Here is a 16,894-nt window from a genome sequence, read left to right as displayed (position 1 = left end):
CTCTGGGTTTCCGTAGGACACCTGGCATTTGTGCAGCAGACCAGCCTCACCGGGAGGCATCGAGGTTGGGGGGGGGGCAGGGGAAGCCCAAGTCCACCCCTTTGTTTCTGTGTGTCTGCCAACATCTTTTTAAATCTAGGCTGCTTTGGAGATGAGGAGGGCATGGTGGACAAAGCCAACCATGTCAGATAAGGTGGAGCGGGTCATTTAATTGCCAGAACTGCAGTGGGTCTTTGAGTGGAGGTGTAGTTTGTCTAGTGGAAGGAAATGCTGGAAGGGGTAGGTGAGGAAACAGATCAGTGAGAGTCCTGTAATACAGGTTCACTGAACTCACTTGTCCAGGGCCCCACCTCCTGCTCACACGCTACTCTGCCCTTTCTCACAAGCCTGTCCCCTCCCTCCAGACCTCAGGTCTCCTCCGAAACCTCAGACCCACGGCTCCCTACTGCCAAGAAGCCTTCTGACCCTCCTGGGAAAGTTCTGGGCCCCTCCATTAGGCTTCCCCACCTGCCATCTCCTGCCCGCCCCCATTGTAATCCTGACCAGCTCAGCACTCACACGTCAGATTCATGTGTTTTTCTCCACTCTGTTGGGGTTAAGAGAGGCTCTTTCCTTCCATCATGCCTCTCTCACCTGTAAGCTCCCCAGGTAGATGGGCCTGCTGTGGATTCTGTGCTGTTGTTGCTGGAGGCAGGGGTACATGGTGTGAGCCTGGAGTCTTGCACCCTGGGAGGGTGTTCAGGGAGGCCCCTGGGGTGAGCTGGCCAGAGGCAAGGGGGGGGCGGGTTCAACCAGCTCCCCTATGGCAGCTTGCAGAGCCCCCACTGAATTCCGTTCTCTCTCTCTCTCTCCCCCTCCCCCCATCCCTCGGGGCAGCTCTTCCCAGCCCCCCTGCAGACCCTCTCCAGGAAGATTGTGCGGTCCAAGATGAATAGCACTCTGGTCGGAGTGTTCACCATCACCCTAGTGTTCCTGTCGGCTTTCGTCAACATGGTAGGTGGCTCCACCTCCCAGAACCTTCCCAGACTCTGGAGTTCTCCCTCCCCAGGATTTCTTATTAGGGCTTCACCTCAGGTCTCTGGAATCAGATTTGATTTCTAAAGCCTCTCACACAGACTTTTAGTTCTCTGCTCTCAAGGCTACAGACTCAGACTCCAAGAAGTCCCCAAGGGAAGTTTGCGAGCCTCACCCCCCACCCCCCACCCCTGCCCTGAGGCAGCTGGGCGGACCTCAACAGCTCCTCAGCCTCCGCCAGGCTCCTCTCCTGTCCCCGCTCTGTGGCTGGGGGCATCCTAGCCCGGGGTCGGGGGGTGGGGGGGACGAGCACCCACTGCCCTGCGGAGATGGGCTGCCCTGGCCTGGCCCCGGCGGCTGACCCTGCCCTCCCCTGCCCCCAGTTCATGTGTAACTCCAAGGACCTGTTCGGCTGCCTGGCAGATGAGCACAACATCAGCACCGGCCAGGTCAACGCGTGCCACGTGGTGGAGTCAGCCGCCAACTACAGCCTGGGGGATGAGCGGGGCTTCTGCAGCAGTCCGTGGCCCAACTGCAACTTCCCTGAGGTGCTGGCAGGGGGAGGGGCAGGGGGGTTCCGGGCGCAAACAGACACCCTCCCACTGCACGCCCCCTCTGCCTTCGGCTGCTCTGAGGGGGTCAGGGGCTCTCAAGCTCCCAGCCGTCCCAGAGACCTCCTTTCCCGTCTCTCACCCCATGTGTTGGACACCAGGGAACGAGGCCGGCCTTCTCGTAGAACAGTACAACAGCAGGGCTGTCATTTATATAGTGTGCCAGGCACTGTGTTGAGGACTTGACACGGCTTCCCTCATTCAGTCCTCATAGCAACCCCATGACACAGACACAATGAATATCTTTTTTATACGGGTGACCCTGAGTCACAGAGACGGTAAGTAACTTGCCCAGAGTCACACAGCTAGTAAGGGATAGAGCCAGAACTTTCACCCAGGTCATCTGGCTGTAGAATGCTTCGTCTCAGCCTGAGGGCAGAGCTGTTCCTGGACCCTCAGCTTTGGCAGCAGGCCTGCCTCAGGAGAAACGGCCCGAGCTCCTCTGCTGTGGGCCAGAGAGCAGGGAGGGAAGAAAGGAACCCTTTCTGCCATCAAGGTCACCCATTCAAAGTGTACAATTCTGTAGTTTTTAGTGTATTCACAGATGTGTGCCGCCATCAGCAGCATCATCTAATTAGAACATTTTCATCGCCCCCCCCCTGAAGGAAATCTACCCCTAGGTTACTGGGTTTAAGAACCAGTGCCGAGAATCCTTAGAGAGCAGCATGCATTAAGCGCCTATGGTATGCGAGGTGCTTCATTCACCTTTTTCTTGGGGAGCAGCTTTTGAGTGAGCAGCTGGGCCAGTCCGGGGCATCTACTCCATGCACGGGGCGATCTCCCACACCCCAGCTGCCTGCAGGGCCCACACACAACCTGTGAGGTGTTACCCTTTTCTGAGGAAGGTCCAAGCTTTCACCCAATTCCGAAAGGGCCCATGATTCACAGAAAGGTCCAGAACTGCAGTGAGGGCCCCCTGGGCTGTCATGGTGCTGGCCTCCCTTCCCCACCCCTGGGAAGGAGCCTGATCCCTCTCCCCTGTACAGATGGGGCAAGGGGAACTCAGCGGGGGGCAGGACTTCGCCAACGTTCACCTGGTCAGGTGCTTTCCCCCACCCCCGCCCGCCCCTGGGCCCAGGCCAAGCCCTGCCCCTCCTCCCCTGCGGCCCTGCTCCCCAGGCGCCAAGGCCCGACTCCTGCTTCTGGTCCCTCACGCAGCTGCCTGAGCCCACAGGAGCCGTGGCTTGAGGGCCGTCTGCTGAAAAGCAGAGGCTGTGTTTGATCTTGTGCTTGCCCCTTGGTGGTTGCTTCATGGAAGAAGCTGAGGAATGGGGGAAGAGAGTGGGGGGTGGGGGTGGCGGCAGGTTTTTCTAGCTCCTCATTTGTGGGAGATGGCTGGTCCCTGCCTCCAGCCCTCACCAGTCCTACCAGTTTCACTCGCACTGATGCCAGGCCTTGCTGACTACAGAGCTCTTGGGCTCCCCCTACCCCACAGGTGTTCTGATTCAGCAACCCCTCACAGACCCCGAGGCCCTTCGGGGACCCCTGCTTTAAGCCTCGACCTCCTGGTTGTCTGGCTCGGCATCTGAATGGGAATCCAGGCTGGCCCTGGGGGCGCCCTGCCCCTCTCTCAAGGACAGGATTATGATCCTTGGGGCTGGATTATCTGGGTGGGCCCTCCCTGCTCCTTCCTCTGCCCGTGTTCCAGGTAAGTGGCTTGAGGCTTGTCCCTCCCGTTTCCAGTCACCAGGGGCCCTCCGCAGCCCCTCTCTGGATGGCAAAGGGTTGGGGCCTGGGGAGGCAAAAGGTTCAACCTGGAATCATCCTCCACTGCCATTTGGCCTCCAGCCCATGGCAGAGGAAGCCAGTAGTGAGGCCCAATGCTTGACTCAGAAGAAATGATGCTAAATTTAAAAGAAAGAACAGTGGTTGGCTCCATAGCTCAGGGGTTAGAGCACTGGTCTTGTAAAAGAAAGAACAAGGGACAGCTGGGTGGCTCCGTCGGTTAAGTGTCTGCCTTTGGCTCAGGTCATGATCCCAGGGTCCTGGGATTGAGGCCCGCATCGGGCTCCCTGCTCAGCAGAGAGTCTTCCTCTCCCTCTCCATCTGCCTGTCTCCCCCACTCATGCTCTCTCTCGCTCGCTCTCAAATAAATAAATACAATCTTTTAAAAAAATAAAAACAAAATAATGATACATGTCTAGGATTAGCATCAGGGGATGGCAGCAGAAAGGAGTCTCTGAGATCTCTGGTTCAGCTCCCCTGTTGTCTGAGAAAGAAACTGAGCCTCGGAGACCAGAAGGGACTTCCTAAACTAAATCATATAGGGCCACAGTCCCTTGTCTGAAGGCTTCCAGGTCAAATGTATTTTGAATTTTGGAATTTCTCAGAGTTTAAAAGGGTGTTTCACACCCCCAGTGTAGTTTGGGCAGCACCTGATCATAACATACAGTGATATTTCTGTAGCAAAATGTATGCAGAGTCACAAGAAGCAGGATAAAGATGCTAATTAGCAGCATACAGTTGGGGTGGTTTTTGCCACCAAATAAGGTCAGCTCAGGTGTTGCCGCCCTATCAGTCATGAAACACTTCGGTTTTCAGAACTTTGGATTTAAAGTAGCAGACCCGGGGCTGGGGCGCCTGGGCTCCCCACAGTTCCTGAGGGCACCAGGCCCAAGCCACCAGGTACTTTCATGTCATGGAACTGTAGCCCTGAGCCCATGACATAGGAGCTTTTGCAGATGGGGAAACTGGGGCTTTGAAGGGTTGAATAAATGGCCCAAGTCCCACAACCAGTCCATAGTAAATCAGGGGTGAAACTCAGGTCTGCCCGAGCCTGGAGCCCTGCTCTAACCATGGGGCTGTACTGCCAACACCGGCCAGACAGCCTGGAGCCCCATCTCCTGGTTCCTACTGGGGCCCTTCACTTTCCCTCTCAAGTTTGCCTCAGCAGAAACACTGGCAGAGCGGGCTTTGCCTGCGGCCAGCTCCGACTTGGGGGGATGCTGGAGGGTGGGCCGGGGGACGGTGGGGCCGGGCCGCTGAGGCTCGCCAACCTCTCTCCACAGTACTTCACCTACAGCGTGCTGCTCAGCCTGCTGGCCTGCTCCGTGTTCCTGCAGATCAGCTGCATTGGGAAGCTGGTGCTCATGCTGGCCATTGAGCTCACATATGTGCTCATCGTCGAGGTGCCCCGTGTCACGCTCTTTGACAATGCTGACCTGCTGGTCACTGCCAACGCCATGTAGGTGGCACCGCCCCCATCCCCCACTGGGTCTGGGGCATTGCGGAGAGGCCGGAAGAGTGGGTGGCTGGGAGCCTGGGCCGCAGGGGGCTTGCGAGGAGAGTGTCCTGTTGCTCCCCAGCTGGCCCCCTGGGTAAAGCACCACAGTGTCTTGTTTCCCTCTCTCCCTCCCCCAGTATGGGGGGGGGTGGCCTCGGGGTGACTAGGTCCTGCTATCCTGCTTCCAGTTTGCTATTCAGTCCTGCCCTCGGGCCTCAGTGAATTGTTCCGCATTTGTTCAGGGCAGCCTCTGATGAGCTGTTTTCACTTAACTCCATCTGCCTGTGGCACCTCAGGCCCAGAGAGGGGTCAAGATTCAACAGAGCTGAATAGCAAGGTCTGTGGAAGCAGAAAAACAGCCTTTGTTCTTCTTGAGCTCTGTGTCCTGCCTCGAGCTAGGCACTGGGACATACATTATCCCTTTTCATCCTCATAGCAACCCAGCGAAGTAGGCAGGGCTGCCACGGATGGTTGGGTAGTTTGTGCACTGCTCAAAGGCTCCTAGTTATGATGGTGAGCCATTAGGTCCCACATCTAGGTAGCAGGCTTGGGAGTTGTACCCCAAGCTGTCTAGCTCCCGGTAAAATGGGAATAATATCCATAGTAGTAAAATGTTCATAAAGTGCCTGATGTCAATACCCTTCTCTTCCCATCACCCCACTACACACACACACACACACACACACACACACACACACACACACACCAGGAAGTGCAAAAACTGTGACAGGTCTGTGTCCCCTGAGAAAATGCAGCAAACTGTATTTTCTCCAAGTTATGGGAAGGGATCCATTCATCCTTCTATCCGTTCATCCAAAGATATTTATTGAGGGCCTCCCATGTTCTAGGCACTGAGCCAGTGGCAGAACAGTCATGGATAAAACAGGCCATAACTCCGGTGTCAGAAATGTCACCTTCTGGTGAAGAGAGTGTTACCTGAGCAAAGGAAGGGGTAATGAAGGATCTGCGATTCGAGGCTGGCCTTCCCGGCGGCTGCGTGGTGCTGTGGGCAGCCAGCCGGGACGGCCGGCAGCACCAGGAGGGGGGCAGCCCGCAGTCCTGTGAGGACCAGGAGAGCGAGGAGTCCCGGGCCTTTCTACTCCGCCATCAGGGCAGGAGCGGGGAGCTTTGCCTCCTCTTCCTTACGTGCCCCTTCCCCGACCAGCGTCTCCTCTCCTCCCGCCGGAGCCGCAGTAGAGAACGGAGGTCATTACTGATTTGGGAGACCCTGGCTTGGCCCTAGGGCAGCACTGTCCAGTAGAGAAATAATGCAAGCCACGTATGTCATTTAAAATTTTCTAGTAGCTGTATTAAAAAGGCAAAACATGCAATTTTAATCTTTGTACTTAACCGATATATTCAAAATATCATTTTACTATGTAGTCAATATAAAATTATTAATGAAACATATTACATTTTTCCCCCACACTAATTCTTCAAAACCTACTATCTATCTTACACTTCCGGGACATTTTAACTTGCACTAGCCACATGTGAAGGCTCAGGAGCCCCACGTGGCTGTGGCAACCACACCGGACAGCACAGGTGTAGTGTTTCTCCTCCTCTGGATGCAGCAAAGGGCTGGGGTGGGAGGTGGGCTGGCTTCTGCCCAGGTGGATGTGCTGGGGGCCCCCAGGGTCCCAGGTAAGGGCTGGTGATTTGTGGTCATGGTGACCAGACGCCAGTTGGGGCTGGGCTTTCTGCAAGCCTCCCATCCTGAAAATATCCTTGGAGCCCGAGGGGTGCTGGGGGTGGGGGATGAAGAAGCAACAGTAGCGGGGTGCTAGTAGTGGGCGTGGGGTGGCAGGGCTAGGAGTGGGGGGCACGGCAGTGTGAGGGGGGGCAGAGCAGGGTAGGGGAGTGCAGCGGGCATGGAGACTGCCCTTGCAGAAGAGCAGCCCCAAACAGCCCTCCCCACTTCCTGTTCACAGAGACTTCAACAACAACGGGACCTCCCAGTGGTGAGTGGATACTCTCTAAGTTCGATACAGCCCCTCCCTGCCCTTGGCATGGCGCAGCGAGAGGCCAGCCGCCCCGGGCCCAGCAGAGAAAGCGGTGGTGCCTGGTGGGGAGGGGGCCTTGGCGGCAAGGTGGGCAGTGAAGGAGGAGGCTGGAAGGGGCCAGGAAGCCCTTTCCTCACTGGGTACCAAGGGGTCCTCACTGGGTAGATGCCCTTTTCTTGTATGATTCCCACCACCCCAAGATGACCTACAGGCTCGGTAGCTGGGTCATCAGGACCCGCAGGCCATTCCACAGGCCTCATCTAAAACATGTGGCCTCAAGCTCTTCCCCAGGGGCATGTGTGAGATCCCAGGCACAAGAGAACGGGAACTGGTGACCTCACCCCCCCTGCCCCCGCTGCGGAAGAAAGGAGCCAAGGCAAGGCCTGTGGGGTTTGTAGCGTAAGCCCTGCACTGGGCTGCTGCTGGGCAGGGAGTCTGCAGAGTTCACAGTTTGGGCTCTTTGCTGGGACAGGGAGCAGGGTTTGGGATAGCTGCTTGGTTTTGTGTGGGTTTTTTTTTTTTTTTTTTTTTTTTGAGACAGCATGCGCACATGTGTGCATGTGGGAGGGGAGGGACAGGGGGAGGGGGGGGAGAGAGTCTGAAGCAGATGCCACACCCAGCCCGGAGCCTGACGTGGGGCTCGATCGCACGACCCTGAGATCGTGACCTGAGCCGAAATCAAGAGTCAGCCGTTTAACCGACTGAGCCACCCAGGCGCCCCAGGATAGCTGCTTTTATTAAGAGTATTTATTAATAATGTTATTAGGAATGTAATTAGCCATTACTAGCTACCAGTTTTGGAGGTCCTACTGTTTGTCAGATGCTATACAAGGAATTTTGTATACAGTATCTTTAATTCTTAAAATGTGGGTGTCGTTATCCCATTTTACAGATTAGGAAACTGAGGTTCAGAGAGGTTAAGAGACTTAAGCCCAGAGCCGGTCAGTATGGCCTGCCTGACTCATTACTGTGCCTACGGCCCCTGTCTTGTCCACTGGGAGAGACCTGGGATGTACATGCTGCCTTTTACAAGCGCCTCATTGATCCTCTGATGTGACCAGAGACAAGTTTCCCAGTGATGGGGAAGAGAGGGGCATCAGGAGAGGAGCCATGACTGCTGAGCTGCTGGGGAGCAGGGGCTGCGATGGGGCTGCCAACCAAGGAGGCTTCCTGGAGGAGGCCGTACCTCAGGCAAAACTTGAGCAGGAGGGTGAAGAGAAGGGGGAGTAGCAGAAGGAGGCAAAAGGCCTGAGGGGGCCTCATGCCTGCCACGAAGTGCCAAGGCATCTCCCTCCCCCCGCAGCCCTGAGCATGCGACCAAGGTGGCACTGAAGGTGGTGACGCCCATCATCATCTCCGTCTTTGTGCTGGCCCTATACCTGCATGCCCAGCAGGTGGAGTCCACCGCCCGCCTGGACTTCCTCTGGAAACTGCAGGTGGGTGGCCTTGGGGCTGGGGTGGGGAGGCATCCAGACCTCACAGCATCTGGTGAGTGAACAAGTTCGTCACCTGGGCTCACAGGGCCTTAGTTCTGCACTGATGGGGTTTCCTGCTCAGGCCTCAGCCCAACTAACCAGTGCCCCACATCCCAGCAGGTCTGCTCCCTGCTTTCGGGAGCCCAGACACAGAATCCCAGAGCAGATTCCAGAATTCCAAACAAACCCACCATTGACAGTGCTGGGACTTTGGTGGGTCCCAAATACCGACCAGGCATTACTGTGTGCGTCCAGAGGCAGGGATGGGGGCTAGGCATGGCCAGCTCCGGTTGTGGCGTGGGCAGCAAGGAGTCAGGAGGGTGGGGAGGAAAGAGTGGCAGGAGGTGAGGAGTATGGGGAGCGCAGGCACCGTGTCATGGAGGCCGCAGTGTGGGAGCTGGCCCACCAGGCTGCTGAGCAGGGCTTGATGTGACCAGAAGTGGCTTGAAGGCTCTTCCAGGGGAGAATGGACGGAAGGGGCATCAAAGACCCATCGACAGGAAGCCTAAGCAGGTGGCTGTGCCCTGGGGAGAGGTGGCCCATGCAGGGGCAGAGGCAGTGGGGTGCTAGGAGCCCCGCACTCCACCCTCCAAGCTTTGTGCCCTGTGCCCCAATAGTGTCCACCTGGAGGAGGGGATACCCCTGGGCCACATGCAAGATAATGCTCCAGGTGCTAGCAGGAGACCGAGTTGCTCCTTGTTACCTGCTAGATGGCCTCAGAAGCTCTGGAGAGGGCACCCAAGGGCACTCATGGTGAGAAAGCCGTCTTCCCTGTGGGCAGCCTCAGACCGGTTATTCCAGCCCAGCCTCTGCCTGTCCTGGCCTGGCCTCCATCCCCAGACCCCTTCTCCAGCTCACCCGCGACTCACTTAGGCCTCCTCCATCCTCAGCTTCTTGCTAATGCTGAGACTCAAGTCTTCAGGCTGGGGCAGGAGGTCCTGAGTTTTTGTTAAAGATGGGGGCATCCAGTTGCCCCTGCTGCTGGGTATCTTGCATGAGGTTGACTGAGGTCCCCACTGAGCAGATGCCCTGAGGTTGGAGGGAACCTGTTTTGCATGTGGAAGGCCCCTGGTCAGCCCTGGGCTTGGGAGGGACCTGGGGGATATCCAGTGTGAGGTTCTACCTTCTTGGATCAGATTGCTGCCTCCCTGCCTTCTCTTGGCTCTCTCACACCCCTCTCCTCTGAGGCTGGAAGCTCCCTGGAGGTTCCAGCTCTCTCCTAGGGGCTGACCAGGCTCCGTGGGACCGAGGGCTGATGTCCCTCCACTTCTCTGCACACACACACCCCACCTCCCACATGAGCCCCGAGGAGGTCCCCTGCCCCCTAGACTGTTGCTGTTGTGCAAGTCAGCTGTGTTGCAGAGACCTCTACAAAGGGGTGGAAGCAAGGGAAGGGTGAGCCTGCCACTCAGCCTGCCTGTGACCTCCTGCCCTGTCACCCCCGCCCGTCTTTGTCTAGCTCCTGGGTGCCTAGGGTCAAAGTGAAGCTCTCTGCCAGGGCTGAGCCGAGCAGCCTGAGGCTTCCTCACAACCCCACCCCAGTGCCCAGGCAACAGCAGCTCCTCTCCCACTTTGAAAACGATTAAGAAGGCCTGTGCACAGATGGGGGGGGGGGCGGTGAGCATGTCTACCTACCAGGTGTGTTGGCCTCTCTCCACTGAACCCCTGCAACAGACTCAGGATGCTTACACATCTCCATCTCCTGTCCTCCTCCAGGACTTTTGGGAGGGGGGGAGGACAACATACCAATAAGCAAAAACTTGAACACAGGCTCTTGGGATGGGTGAGTGATAATCCGTTACCCCACCCCTAGACTAACCCAGAAGCCAGTTTTGCTGTTGGATCTTTGGTCCTGGTGGGTGGGTGTGGTGCTTGACAGGGAGGTGGGGAAGCCTGAGGTCCTTAGTGTCCCTGAAGCATCTGCATGAGGCATCAAGTCTGCTCCTGGCCAAACCCCTGGGTCTCAGTTCTTGGGAGAGCCCACTCCCGTCCCTCTCCCACAGCACTGACCTTATTGGGCTCAGCACGGGGGCTGTGGCCCCTGAGTCTTCCTGCTTGGCCAGAGCCCAGTCCTAGAAGCAGCTGGCTGTGTTGGGAGCTGCCCAACATCATGTCTCAGGGCAGAGTTGTCCCGATGTGGCAGGAGCTCCTGGGCAGGACTTGGCCTGTGTTCCCAGCGGTCGCCATGCTCCCAGCGTCCCAACCCCAGCCTTCACCACCACCTGCCTGCCACTGGGCAGATGCGCTAGGGGAGGGCATGTGTTAGGTTTCTGCCACCCTGCTGGGCTGATCAAAGGAGCCCCGCAGTGCTCCTGGGTGGCCAGGCACGGGGTCTCAGCGGGCAGTAGGACTGTACGTGGCCCGTACACTTGCAGGGGCAGACGTACCAGCTGGGGCTCCTCCAGAAGCACAGAGATTCCCGCTCCAGCCTGTCGGCTCTGGCACCTGTTTCAGAGCTAGGAGCAGGTGGCCCTGTTTAGGAGGGTCTCACCTCACAGGGGCCGGAAGGTAGCATGTGCCCGCTGGGCCCACCTGGCATCCAGGAACTTCCTTAGGCATGACCCCCATTCTTAAGGCCATGTTTCCAGTTGCTCTAGGCGTGATGGGCTGAGGGTTCTCTCGCTTCAGGTGCAAGGCTAGGCCAGGCCTCTGAGCCTTGGGGTCCTTGCTGGACCCGGGTCCTGTGGCCTTAGCTGGGTGTGCCAGCAGTTTCCCCACGAGCAGCCACCGCCTGCTGGGAGAGCCAGGGATGTAGTCCTGGCCCTCGCAGAGATCCCTGGTGCAGCCAAATAGAAAGACCTCCGCATTTAGTTAGAGAAGGCCCAAGCAGGCTGGCTGGATCTTTTCAACGGCCCTGCTAATGATCCTTTACCTGCCTGTTTTACCAACGTGGTCACTCCCCGTTAAAGGGGCCATTTTGTTTGCCGTCGAGGGGGAGGAAGCCCGCAGACTGCCACTCTGTCCCTCCTGTGTCACATGGCTCCTTGCACACCTTGGTGCATGACTATCTCTGCGTTTCAGCCTGTGGGCCACTGTTGGCCTCTTGATTTGAGGGCTCTGCACTGTCCCTCGTGAGTGACCACAGACCTCAATTTCCCAGACCCAGGACCCAAACTGGGGGAGAACCAAAGTCACTGGTGGTGTCCCTATCCCGCCCCAGGGAGCACTTTGGGGCATCCGCACCTCCTGGCTTTGGGATGGGTGAGTGATAATCCATTGCCCCACCCCTAAACCAATCCAGAAGCCAGTTTTGGCTACATTCCCACACCCCAGTGGGAATGTAGGGCCTGGGGTGAAGGATGATGGAGCTGGGATGGGGCTGTGCTGGAACCGGGGAGAGCAGACAGGGCTTTAAGACGTCTTCCCGTGGGGTCAGTCTGTTAAAGTCATCTTATCAAACTGCATTTCCTGATGCGAAGAGGAAGATGGACAGTTGAGCGCTTGGTAGCTGGAGGGCCACTGGTGGGGGGGTGGGTGTGGTTTTGGACCATCCCTGTAACTCCATGCCTCGGTCTAGCTTTGGGCAGACAGGATGCTTTCAGCCTGTCCTCCAGGAGGTTTCCAGTCGGGGGCTCCCTCCTTCAGGGCCCGCGCCCTCTGGTGCGTCACGTTCTGAGGGGCAGGCAGGGCAGAGGTGGAGGCGTACCCGTCTCTCCCTTTTCTCATGGTCGGAGTGCTAGCCGCTCCCTGCGGAGAGCTGCAGGTGGGGACGGCGCGGGGGCAGGGGGCAGAAAGCCGGCCCCGTGGCGGCGTTGGGCTCATGCCCCTCCTGCTGACCGGGTGCCGCGTCCTAGGCCACGGAGGAGAAGGAGGAGATGGAGGAGCTGCAGGCCTACAACAGGCGGCTGCTGCACAACATCCTGCCCAAGGACGTGGCCGCCCACTTCCTGGCCCGCGAGCGACGCAACGACGAGCTCTACTACCAGTCGTGCGAGTGCGTGGCCGTCATGTTTGCCTCCATCGCCAACTTCTCCGAGTTCTACGTGGAGCTGGAAGCCAACAACGAGGGCGTCGAGTGCCTGCGGCTGCTCAACGAGATCATCGCCGACTTTGACGAGGTGCGGCCAGTGGGGAGCTTGGGCCCCTGGAGCAGGAGGGACACCAGGGCACCTGAGGGCAGGCCCCGTGCCTGCATTTCCTCCCCTAGCCTGTTACAGAGGAGGAGACAGGCACACAGACGGGGCTTAGCTCACGGGCAGTAGGTCGCAGAGTGGGCGTGTGCCCAGGCCACTGGGATCGCAAGTCTCTGCGCCCTGGCTGCCCCCTTGAGACCCTGCACGGCCGTCTCGCCGATCCTCCCTATTCGCCGCCGCTCCTCTCGTGCCACCTGAGGCTGGGCAGGCCCCAGGCTGGGGCCCAGCTTTTGTGAGAGTCCAGGGAAGGAGGGACTCCCAGGCTAAGGGAGAAGGAAGGACAAAGATGCAAAGCCCTGAACAGCACGGGCAGAAACACAAACATGCACCCTCGCCAAGTCCCCAGTGTGTGCCAGGCACTGGGTACACTGTGCCCAGTAGGGCATTTTGACCCTGGGAGCTCACCGAGTGAGGAATGTGAGGGGGTCAACCCCAGTAGGAATGGAGGGCCTGGGGTGAAGGATGACGGAGCTGGGCTGGGGCTGTGCTGGAAGCGGCCCATGAGGCTCCTGGGGCAGGGGGTAACTGAAGTTGGCTGAAATGGGTCTGGGCAGGCTTCTGGCTGGCAGGGCCTGGAGACAGAAGAAGGGGGTCCCTGGGAGGGATGGGGATGTGAGCCAGAGAAGGGGGGAGATGGCCACCAGCCCCTGTTGGGGGCAAGAGGCTCTGAAGTGACTAGAGAGCTGGCCCGGGGCTCTGGGTGCAGGGCGGAGGGTAGCACCCGGCCACCACACGTGGGTGAGTACTGGAGGAGGCCTGCTCTGTCAGTCTTGCACCGAGTTGGTGTGCAGATGGGCCCCCTGTGTGAATGGAGGAGGGGGGCACATGGGGGGCCATGCTGCTGCCCTTCCCTGTAGACCTCAGTGCCCCAACCTTGGTGGAGACCCAGGTTTGGCCTCCTTCCATCCAGATCATCAGCGAGGATCGGTTCAGGCAGCTGGAAAAGATCAAGACCATTGGCAGCACCTACATGGCCGCCTCAGGCCTCAATGATTCCACGTACGACAAGGTGGGCAAGACCCACATCAAAGCCCTGGCCGACTTTGCCATGAAGCTCATGGATCAAATGAAGTACATCAATGAACACTCCTTCAACAACTTCCAGATGAAGATCGGTGAGCTTGGCTTCCGACCATTCGGGCCTGGGAATAGCAGGTGGGGTGAAAAGCTCCATGTGGCTTGGCGGGACCGAAGAGGAGGGCTATGGAGGGCAGTGTCTTACGAACAGATGACACTGCTATTTGGGAGATTCTGCCATGTGTGTGGTCCTACGTCGCACACAACAGCAAGGCTTCATGCAGCCCCCTGTGAGAGAGACCATTTCTGTGCCAAGAGGGAGCGCCCGGGGGCTTGGGGACATGGCAGAGAATGTCTAGATGATGTCAGCTGAGCCAGGTGTGTTGGAGAAGGCTCTGGCCTGGCGTGGAGGGGAAGCAGCACAGCGAAAGCGGAGTGGCAGGGTGATCGGGGTTGGTGTGGGTAAGACTGGGACGGTGGAGAGACTAGAGCAGATGTGCCAGGAGTGAGACAGGGAGGCTGCGTGCAGGGCAGCAGCCTTGCTTCCTGGGGCTGGGTCATGGCGACATCCCTGCACTAGCTCAGACACCCAGGGGGAGGAGCACTTGGACAGAGGGGAGACTGTGGGTTAGGAGCTAGGTTCTAAGAAAAAGAATGGCGGTGCCCCTCATAGAAACAGAGGAGGTAGAAGGAAGAAAGTCTGAACTGACAGTGAAAAACGCCACTGAGAGGGGTGGTTAAGGAAGGGCAACCGGATGATGCCGCAGGTCACTGGACACTTGAAGAGGGCGGTCTTGGTGATGGACTGCGGGAGCTGCCTGCTGACTCAAGTACACAGGAGCAGTGCTGTGTGAACGGACTTCTGTGGTCTGGGTTAGCGGGCATTTGATGGCAGCAGCCGAGTGGGAGCCGCAGGGCTAAGTGTGGCCTCAGGCCCAGAGGACCTTGAGTGTCAGGGAGGAATGAGAGGGTGAGCGCTGGTCTGAGCCCTGAGGAACGTGCTGACGGTCTGTCCCCTGCAGGGCTCAACATCGGCCCCGTGGTGGCCGGGGTGATCGGGGCTCGCAAGCCTCAGTACGACATCTGGGGCAATACGGTGAACGTGGCCAGCCGCATGGATAGCACCGGTGTGCCTGACCGCATCCAGGTGAGTGCCAGAGCATCCACCGCCCACCTCACCCACATGGGGAGGGGGGCTCTGTCTGATGCTGCATGAGCTTGGGTGCAGGCCGCCCACAGTTCCCAGCCAGAATTTCTGCGGCCAAATTTGAAGGTGGTTGGGGCTACGTCTTGGGAGCTCGGAAAACACAATTGTGTTTCAAGCCCTCAGGACCTTGGACAGATCTTCACTCCTGTGCCAAGCCCTCTACTGGCCACAGAAGGAATGGCCGGGGGCGGAGGTCTAGGCGGGAGCCACTGCTGATGCTAAGCCAGGAGTGCTCATGCCACAACCCACACATACAAGGGGACACAAAGATGGCTGCCGGGAGCAAGGTCTTGCCGAATGGGGCCCCCAGCACTCGCAGCCTGGTTTAGGAGAACCAGGCAAGGCCCCTCGTCCCCCTGGGATGGTGCCCCCAGCAGCCAAGGGGGCTGGCCAGAGACCCAGAGACTTTGGCTCCTCTCGATCCTTTGCAAGCTGGCTCTTGTGATGCCCAGGCCTGCCTCTCTTCAGCTGCTTTTTCTCAGGCCTTCCTCGATTTCCTCTGCTCCAGTCTGACAATGGCAAGGCCCTGGACGGGGCTCTCTTCCTGTACCCTCCACCCCCCAGTGCCCCATGAGGCTGTGGGCAGGTCACTTCGTTTTCCTGGCCTCCATTTTCCCAAGTTTGCACTGTGCTCTCTTTATGGCCCTCTGCTCGCACTGACACTGCTTAAATGTCCCTTAAATTCTCTCTCTCTCCTGTGGGACCTCTGAACAAAGGGTCAGCCCAAAGCACAGCCCTGGCCAGATCAGCCGGCCCTGGCTGGCATGCAAATGCTGTCGGAGGGAACTGACCAAATGGCTTTCTCTCACCTCGATCCCTGTGCCAAGAGGAGAAGGGACAACAAGATGGGAGCTGGGGAGAGAGGCATGTGTGTGCAGAGCTTCTGACCCCACCCACAGACAAGTGAAGGACCCTGTGCAACCACACAGTGGCCTGGCACCTCACCTTCGCATAGGGTGTTCCCATGATCACACAGCAGGGTCACCTTCCAGCAGCCCAGCCAGAGATTCCCAGCCTGACAGCCAGGGGGGGCCAGGATCCTCAGCAGGGATGTTGTGGGGTGTGCTCGGATAGCTGTTGGGTCACCTCGCGAGACACGCGCTTGTATTGCTGCTCCGGTCAGCCTGCTTTCTCCTCTGCCTGGCAAGAGTGCAGTGATGACTGGAGCCACGGGTGAGGTCCCCTCTCTGTTCAAAAGCTAAAGCACATGGGCAGTCGGATGCAGACCCGAGTCCAGGCTCTGCCATTTGTTAGCGATGTAACCTCGGAAGGGACTTAGATTGTCTGAGCCTGAGATAAAAGCGCTTTCCTCATAGATTGAGTGAGGTAAGCAGTGGCTTCCAACCTACCTGCTGTGGAGTGAGACCTGAGTGAGCACACTGGTCGCGTGCTCGGTCTCCGTGGCGGCAGGGTCAGATTGCTGTGGATGCGCCCAAGCACTTCCGCCCAGCTTCTGCACTTCTCAGTGTGGACAGGGACAGGCAGTTCAGGGACCAGGGGCCACACTTTAAGCAGCGGAAATAGCACAGGTGAGTTGCAGGCCACACTGCCTGGCACGGAGTAGGTGCTGCCATTCTTCTGGTTTCCAATAGGCAGTACGAGCAGCTGTCAGTCCCTGGGAGCCCCTGGCTGGGAGGTGCTGCCCACCCCCTGTGGTGGGGACAGTCAGGCAGGGCCACCAGTCAACGGGCTCACAGCTTAGCTTAACTGTGGCCTATCCTCTCTCCTCCACTGCCTCCTCAGGTCACCACGGACATGTACCAGGTGCTGGCTGCCAACACATACCAGCTGGAGTGCAGGGGTGTGGTCAAGGTCAAGGGCAAAGGCGAGATGATGACCTACTTCCTCAACGGGGGGCCCCCGCTCAGTTAGCAGCTGCCACCTGGTGATGCCAGGCAGCCTGGCCTCCAGAGAAATGGAAATGGCTTCTTTGGGTGCCGGTGGGCAGGTGGAAGCCTGCGCTCTAGCCCACATGGCTGCACCAGTGAGATTTTCCACTTTGACTCCAGAAGCAGCTTCTGCCTTTGTGGGCAGGCAGCCGCCTCCGTCCCAGGCCCCGGGGTGCCAGCGTCCTGCGAGCACCAAGCTGACCAAAGATGTTTCCTCCGTAGAAGACTCCACTAGGCGTGATCTGAATCTCGAGTTTTCTAACGGGCGCTGCTGCTGCACAGGTGGAAAGGGGCTGCCGGCGCTCTTACGGTGCGGGGCAGG

General features: G+C 58.3%; 1 protein-coding gene across 1 annotated transcript in view; it reads left to right on the top strand.

The window, feature by feature from the left end:
- Positions 1–16,555, top strand: part of ADCY5 (adenylate cyclase 5) — a 149,822-nt gene extending 133,267 nt beyond the window's left edge. Inside the window, exons 13-21 of the mRNA XM_028091306.2 lie at positions 877–993; positions 1,398–1,562; positions 4,634–4,809; positions 6,780–6,809; positions 8,155–8,287; positions 12,121–12,384; positions 13,370–13,574; positions 14,499–14,623; positions 16,427–16,555. Of these exons, the coding sequence (XP_027947107.1) occupies positions 877–993; positions 1,398–1,562; positions 4,634–4,809; positions 6,780–6,809; positions 8,155–8,287; positions 12,121–12,384; positions 13,370–13,574; positions 14,499–14,623; positions 16,427–16,555 (1,344 nt within the window). The remainder of the gene's footprint in view (positions 1–876; positions 994–1,397; positions 1,563–4,633; positions 4,810–6,779; positions 6,810–8,154; positions 8,288–12,120; positions 12,385–13,369; positions 13,575–14,498; positions 14,624–16,426) is intronic.
- The last annotated feature ends 339 nt before the right edge of the window (positions 16,556–16,894 follow it).

This window comes from Eumetopias jubatus, unplaced genomic scaffold (genome assembly GCF_037043125.1).
Source record: "Eumetopias jubatus isolate StellerSeaLion01/CBP00866 unplaced genomic scaffold, mEumJub1_p1.0 scaffold_1, whole genome shotgun sequence".
Lineage (NCBI taxonomy): Eukaryota > Metazoa > Chordata > Mammalia > Carnivora > Otariidae > Eumetopias > Eumetopias jubatus.
This window is presented reverse-complemented; position numbering and strand designations above follow the sequence as displayed.